Source organism: Pieris rapae, chromosome 14 (genome assembly GCF_905147795.1).
Source record: "Pieris rapae chromosome 14, ilPieRapa1.1, whole genome shotgun sequence".
Classification (NCBI taxonomy): domain Eukaryota; kingdom Metazoa; phylum Arthropoda; class Insecta; order Lepidoptera; family Pieridae; genus Pieris; species Pieris rapae.
Genome location: NC_059522.1, coordinates 9,397,361 through 9,405,518, shown reverse-complemented (window position 1 = coordinate 9,405,518; position 8,158 = coordinate 9,397,361). Strand labels below are relative to the sequence as shown.

Here is an 8,158-nt window from a genome sequence, read left to right as displayed (position 1 = left end):
TAATTTATTCTTACATAACTTATGTACAAAAATAGAAACGCCAAATGTAACAAACAAAAACTTAGATTATCATTCCTTGGCTGCCAGATCCAAAACCATTTCCAAATTGTGAACCACCATTCTGGAACCTGTTGAATCCATTCCCACCATAACCGACATTGTTCATCGCTGATCCACCACCAATGTTATGAAAACCAGAATTTTCAGCTTGGTTTATCTGAAAATATGTAAAATTAACTTAATAGCACTAATTAATTTATTTTTAAATTAAATTATTAGGCGATAATTGAACCAATTTTAAAATTTATAAGTCTTTTTAGTTGTTAATACCAAGATAATGTAACTATTATTTCTACTTACGGATGTAACTCTATTGTGATGAGCACCAACGTTGTGAAAGCCACCCGCTCCGGCATTCTGGTAACCCTGGCTACCGACACCACTTGCGCCACTGCCATAACCCGCACCGCCATATCCGCCACCGCTGGCGTAGCCTCCTCCCATTCCACCCATGCCAAGTCCACCTAGGCCCAGACCACCCAGCCTTCCTAGGCCAAGGCCAGACCCTAAGCCTATACCTCCCAAGCCTAGTCTACCCAGACCTAGGCCTACGCCAAATGGTTGAGCATTAAGTGCTACAGCACAAGATAGAACGATTATTACCTGAAAGAAAAAAATATTTTTTAGTTCTTGATTTCTGACGCACATACTGACATCATCAATTCTTAAGTTTTATACAGTCTGCTTACAATGTTTGTACAAACTACACCGTACAAGCAAGGTTAAGCACATATTGGTCATATTTTAAACTCAAGAATAGAAGAAATTTACAAAAAAAAAACAGATTTATAATTTCAAAATAAATTTACTTACAATGCACTTCATGTTGTTATACTGTTGGATAAATCTGCGTTAATGATAAAAAATACTTTTCACGCATATTTATATTGAACTATACTAATTTGGAAACTCATTATTTAATAGGGTATCAATGGAGTTAGTTTTAATTATACTTGAATTGTCATTGACGACGTAAAAACCTACGGAAAATCTATAATTACGTCATTAAGAATTAAAATTTAACTTAAAAGTCTAATTGAAGCCGTGTACTTTCCTAATCACTTTTTGCTCTCTAGCGTCGAAACCGCTTTCAAAGATTTTATTCATTCCCGTACGAATTTTTTTTTAGTCAAGTAATTTATAGTCTATCTATAAGATGGCAAAAATTCATAGATAGCAATGGCACATGCTTTGATTATTTAAATGTATTCTTTTTTAAACAATCTAGATTCCTATGGAAGTGTTCCTCCCATCAAAACGCCAATTTCATATATAAGGACCTAATCGATCCAATTATTTTATTATATACATAAATTATAGTAAAATTTATTTTCTAAATAAAAAAATATTATGATAGCATAAAGTTTGTTTTGTTCCAAGAAATAAAAATATTTTTTTATTTATTATTTATTTTATATTATGGTTCGTAGTTTAGTTAAATAATTTTTTAACTATTTACATGTGTTTTTAAAATTAAAAAAAAAACAACTTAATCAATGCCAATAAAAGTTCTCAATTTAAAATAACTGTTATATTTCAGATAGCTGTTAGGCAACTTCACACTTGATGTAGTCTTAAGTACGCAGTATTATCTTGATCTTTTCCTTTTGGAACGAAATGTTTGAACCTTTTTACAGATATTATGTATTGCATTTTTGACTATATTTTTAGTGTAAATGTTTGTTTTTATATTTTTGTGAGCCGTAGGATTACGAAATAAATAATTATATTTGTACTTTATAAGTTATTAGGATATAATTCAGGATGCAATGTAAAATTAATGATAAAACCCTCTAAACTTAAACTTGAATAAAACTGCAAAATGTATAAAACTTAACAATTGGTCAATTTGTTGCCAGTGCAAGTGTTTGACTATAGTTAAAATAGACATCGAAAAACACATTTACGATTAACCTACTGGTTACTACCATTTTTAACTACGGATCAACATGACTGGCCCTTAGCCATCAGAGTCACTATTAGAATTTAGTATTACTTTACTATCCAAAAGTTAAACTTAACAAAGGTGAAATTGTTTTCTTAACGATAGAACCCAACTGTATTATATATCCAGTTGCAATCACACTTTGAAATCAATTTTTCTTTTTTTTATAGAACAGGCAGGAGGCTCACCTGATGTTAAGTGATACCGCCGCCCATGGACACTCTCAATGCCAGAGGCCTCGCGAGTGCGTTGCCGGCCTTTTAAGAATTGGTACGCTCTTTTCTTGAAGGACCCTAAGTTTCCTTTAGTTTGAATTAATGTTTTTTTCATTTCTTCGTGTTTGCTAGCCACATTAAATATTGTATTTTATTTTATGTTGTACCAATGCATCAGTCTGCCGACTGACCAAGCTATTATAAATAAATTAAAAAACTGCAAATGTGCAAGCCGTTATCATATGAAAAAAAAATACAATTAGTTCTGTGATCTTTATATCGTGTTTTGTTAATAAAATCAACGTAATTTATATGCATAAATACCTGATTTCTGCATATAAAATCTTTTCCAAAATGTTTTGACATTAGTTCAAGCTCGACACGCGATCGATATATGTATAGTGAATAAATAAAATAGATTAATTTGATATGGTAAGTTTTATGGTTTTTCAATATGAAGCTTATTTGATTAATTAATATTTTTTTTAAATTTCCAAAATAAATATCTAGTTTAGGTTCTACTTCATGCCTGCCTCCATCAAGCTTGACCATTTAATACTAATTTATATAATTGGACAAAGTTCGTAAAACCTAGTTTTAAATTTACAGTAGTAAAGTTTTTGTTCTCTTTCGTTTCCACACAATACTTCATGTATCTGATAAAGAATAAATATGGGATATATTATGTTTATTCACAAAAACTTCAAAAATTAGTTTTTTTGGTATTTTTTTTCCTTTCGTCAAGTACATACACTATGATGAAAAGGGGTTTTGCTTAAATAGTATTATTTTTTAATTCTTTTGTGAATTTATTTCAATAATACACTGATTATTGTTTTCTACGTATGAATAGCAAAAAACAAATTTGATACTTAAAAAAATATTAAAATGTCATTTTAATTTTCTAATTTCCATTTTTTTATTGGAACAATAATAGTAGATATATTTTCAGACGTCATACAAGGGTAAAAAGCCTGAAAACGGTCGCGATTCATTACTTTTCATCACATCACATACTGGGTATCCAATGCCAAGCAAGTAAGTAAAACGTACTTATTATTAATACATAAGAGAATTAAAATGAGTATCCATGGGCTGCCAAGACTGGCCCTTATTGACTCAAAGGCATACCGGTTTCCTCACGATTGTGGTTCCTTCACCGTACGAGTGAGTGTCAAATGTGCACGTAGACAGAAAGTACATTAGTATACAGCCGGCACTCAAACCTACGACTCAGGGATCACGGTCACACGTTGAAGCAATCAGCCCAATAATGTTCATTAATATCTACATTAATATAGATACAATACAATTAACAAGGTACCCTAAACTACCTGTGGAAACTGCAGCGGTCTCTTATCTTCGCTACGGCTTTTACCTACGATACTTTTCAGGCTGCGAGCTACTACATCACCCGATTTGGCTTTGAACCCCTGGGGTATCTGGGCCTTGAGACTGGCTCCAGGAAAATCACGGCACACGCTGTCAGACTGAACAAGGTTAGTGCATGAGAGAATTTTATTGAGTGAAATCACGCGTGAACATTTAAATATTAGTTTCGATTGCAACTTTTTCACAGTTTTTCGTAGTAAAATTTTGAAATCTATCGAATTTCTTCATTAGATTCACTCAACTTGACGGTACGAAAAACAATTAAAAATGAAACTTTTTCTTTATTTGTATTTGGAATTATATTTTTTTAAATCTAAACTTTTAATGACACCAAAACTAGCCAGATACAAATAGTGTAACCAAAGAGATTTGATCCCCAACCTAATAGTTATGTAAAGATTTTTATTTTATGACTGAGCAACTCGAAACCTTATACGATTCTATATACGCATACATTTAAAAAAAGTCGTTCACGAATCGAGCATTAAGATTTGTAGCTGAATTGCACATAATTAGTAAGTACATAAATATGATTTCGAAATTACACATTTATCATCTTTCTAAAGAGGATAAATGAGATTCGTGTTTCGGAACCCCTTATGGGAATGGATAGACGAGACATAAATTGAGAAGACAAGGCAAAGAAAGAGACGATGAAAAGAGCCGGCTAGCACAGGAAAGAGTTAAAGGAGTTAAATAGGGGAGCCCTATGTCAGAAGAGACCATAAAACTGGTTGCGAAAATAAATATATGTGTTTCTTATCAATTTGTTAATTTGTTTGTATCAAACGGTCAGAGAATAAAGGTTTTATCACTATTTTTATTTTATTCACTCATGTCTCTTTTATCCCAGCGTAACCATACGTAGACAGAAAGAGATGAAATAGTATAGTTAAATTAATACAATTATTAATTCAGTTGAATTATTACTTCTTTACAGATTGTGTTCGTTTTGCAAGCCCAATATGAGCCTGAAAATTCTAACCTCGTTAACGAGGTGGCTTTTCATGGGGACTTTGTAAAGGATGTCGCGTTCGAGGTGGAGAATTTAGACTACATAGTGGAGTACGCGAGGAAACAGGGCGCGGTTGTAGTCAGAGACTTGTGGAAGGAAAGTGACGAATATGGTGTAGTGAGAATGGCTACATTGAAGACTGTAAAGACCCACTTGTATATATTCCCTTGTGATAATCGATTTTGTAGGGCTGGGCCAGAGCAGGGACTCCGCGTGTCCATAGTATTATAATGCAAATAAATTACTCGATATTTTGATAATTTACTGAATAAAAAACGCTGTCCTGGCTTAATTAGTTACATAAATTACAAAAATCCGCCACATATGAATAGGCATGCAAATGTCATCTTATATTTTATTTATTTGATCTATTGAATAAGAAGACTAGTTATTAAATCTTACATTTAGAAAAATGACAGCGCAGAGTTAGACACCAATATTTGTAAAAATTCTTATCTAAAAAATACAACGATTTAAACGTTAGGCTTCTTTTTCTTGTATTTAATAACATCTGAAGTGATGTTCCCCGCGTTAATTTCAAACTTATGATCTAGGTAGTCGAATGAAATTTGCCCTCCACCTGTTTCTTGATCTTGTGTTATATCAGTCAAGCAGTTCACCTTTAATTGGCCAATAATCGAAACAGGAACCTCTAGAGTCGACCGCTTTATAGGAAAAATATACAATATTAAACTATTTAGTACATTTAATAAATAATGAAGATTTTATTCACGATGTACCAACTCAATCGTTTAATTTCTAGTATGGAGACAATACACACACCCTAATAGACAGATCGAAATATAAAGGTCCATTCCTGCCTGGATATCAAACGCTTAAAAATGACCCCATACAAAAGTTTTTGTAAGTATTGAATTTTTTTATTTATATCACTCCAAGTTCAAAACCAAGTCATAGTTAATCAAGGTCAGCTACCAAAATTTTATATACCATAGACATTGGTTCTGTGCCTGTTGATACCTTTTAAGATGTACATATTAAGACCGGAGTATCTCTATATATCTTTGACTCAATGAATAAGAAATAGGCAGAGGAATGTCAGTCGTCGGATAAAGGAAAAATTAATACAGGAAAGGGAATGGTGACAATGCACATAATATAGAAAACAAGACCATTAATTGAACCTGAAATTGACCTCAGAGATGAGGAAGGAGCCATTAGGCCAACACTGCTCTTATGTAAACAATTACAAGTGAGGCCAAGTGTTATAACTCCGATTATAACACCAATCATGCATTACCGTCGGCCAAATTTATAAGAGTCTTTCACGAAAAACTTACATATATTAGTTTCATTATATTACAGGCCAAAAATAGGAATTAATTTCATTGATCACGTTGTCGGTAACCAGCCTGATAATGAGATGGAGCCTGCGGCTTCATGGTACGAACGGTGTCTTCAATTTCACAGGTATGTATTGTTCTATGAATTTATTCTGGTCTTATAATATTCGGTTTGCGAACTAAACAAGAGAATGGAATTGAATTAAAACTAAAACTTAAGGAAGTAAGTAAAAGCCTTTACCCAAAGAGGTACATACAGTGTCTTTATTATTAGTATGATGAAGATTTAATAAACTCGCGTTTATATCCATTACAGTTCTATAATATTTAATAATAATAGAATGTCGTCCCATTTTGAACTATATTAAGTAAAATTTATATATATAATGTTAATGTAAAATGTAAAAATTAATATATTTGTATATATAATGATTAAATTCTCATGGTCTCAACGTCTCTCCCGTTTTTAAACAATTTCGGTAGCGTAGGCGTAGTTGTTTATAGAGATTCTAGGCATAATCCCCGCGGACTGAATAACTATTTTTCGTTCATTCGACAAAAACGGCTGATATCTTAACTGTCAAAATTATCAATGATTTCTTAGAAGTCAGTCCCAAGCCCAATTACGTGGGGACTTGGTACGAGGTACTCATGGGCTTAGCCCCTAATTGCTCCATCTATTTGCTGATATTTTTTGTTAATACGCAAATAGTTATCATTTCTTTTTTCAGGTTATCATTAGTCTGTGCCTGACACAATCTGTTGATTTATAGATCTAAGGCCTTCAATTTCCTCATCAGGGAAGAGAGATTGGAGAGGTCACTGAAATATGTTATTAATTTAGCCATTTAAGTAAAAATCTCATGGCGTTATTTGTTTTTAGATTCTGGTTTCTAGAGGACCAGGAAATATGTACAGAATACTCAGCTCTCCGATCTATTGCTATGGCTAACTGGGAAGAGACAGTGAAGATGCCAATCAACGAACCAGCTGTTGGGAAGAAGAAGAGTCAGATCCAGGAGTATGTCGAGTACCACGGAGGCGCTGGTGTTCAACATATAGCCCTAAACACCGAGGATATAATTACAGCAGTATGGATAAGAATTATATCTTTTTTCAGTTGTTGTCTTATGAAAGAAAATGACCAGCCACCCAATCCAAGAAAATTACAAATAGCACTTTTATAATGAATTTGATGTGTGTGTATGAGATGTCTATTTGGAAAGTTAGTTTTACACTGGAAGGTTCATATCTGGTCAGTTTTAGTTGCCCGTTTCCTAAATAGTTAGCATATTATGTAGAGAGTTCACGTGTTCAGTAGGTCTGAAAACTATTAAACAAAAATATTTTACAGGTAGAAAATCTCCGTGCACGCGGCGTAGAGTTCTTGTCCATTCCTTCTGTGTACTACAAAATCATCAGAGAAAGTTTGCAGAACAGTAAAGTGAAGGTGGTGGAAAGTATCGACGCACTGGAACGTCTCAACATACTCATAGACTACGATGATGATGGCTATCTGCTTCAAATCTTCACTAAAAATACCCAAGATAGACCCACATTGTTCTTAGAAGTTATACAGAGAAGAAACCATAATGTAAGTATATGGACGTAAATGTGACATTCAATCAAATACAAATAAGTGGCGATAAAACCATTGGGTTTTTAAAGAATTAAATTCACGGAGTAGAAAAGAAGGATGGATTATTGTAACGAAAGGATGGCAAGTTACACAATAAATGACGGGAAGTTCTTAGTGATTTTAATTTCGTCTATATATATAAATATTAACGTCTTTTTTGTTTCAGGGATTCGGCGCAGGCAACTTCAAAACACTATTCGAATCTATTGAGTTAGAACAAGAAAAACGTGGGAATCTTTAATACGAATGCAATATCTTTGTTTTCATTTGTATAAAATTAAATAAATATGAAAAATGTGATACGTTATATAGAGAAATGAGGCACTTATTTAAGGGATGCCCCCAATAACAGAATACAGAACCGATTTTGATGAAACTTAGACTGTTCATTCAATTGGACTATTTAAATTTAAATGAAATTTATAGACACTCAAACTCAAACTCAAAATATCTTTATTCATATAGGTAAACAAGTACACTTATGAACGTCAAAAAAATTAAATTAATTGTAAATTTACATTTACTACCAGTTCGCAAGTCAAGGGCGTAGAGAAAATAACCACCAAAGTTTAGTATCAAAAATGAAAG

The 8,158-nt window shown here is 32.8% G+C and overlaps 1 protein-coding gene across 1 annotated transcript; it reads left to right on the top strand.

The window, feature by feature from the left end:
• The first annotated feature begins 2,649 nt into the window (after nt 1–2,649).
• On the top strand, nt 2,650–7,839 carry LOC110999619 (4-hydroxyphenylpyruvate dioxygenase-like). Its single transcript, XM_045631182.1, is given in 10 exon segments — nt 2,650–2,664; nt 3,173–3,205; nt 3,208–3,258; nt 3,615–3,719; nt 4,553–4,768; nt 5,391–5,491; nt 5,954–6,058; nt 6,815–7,022; nt 7,286–7,525; nt 7,737–7,839. Coding segments are annotated over 10 exon segments (1,149 nt in total). The 3' UTR covers nt 7,812–7,839.
• The last annotated feature ends 319 nt before the right edge of the window (nt 7,840–8,158 follow it).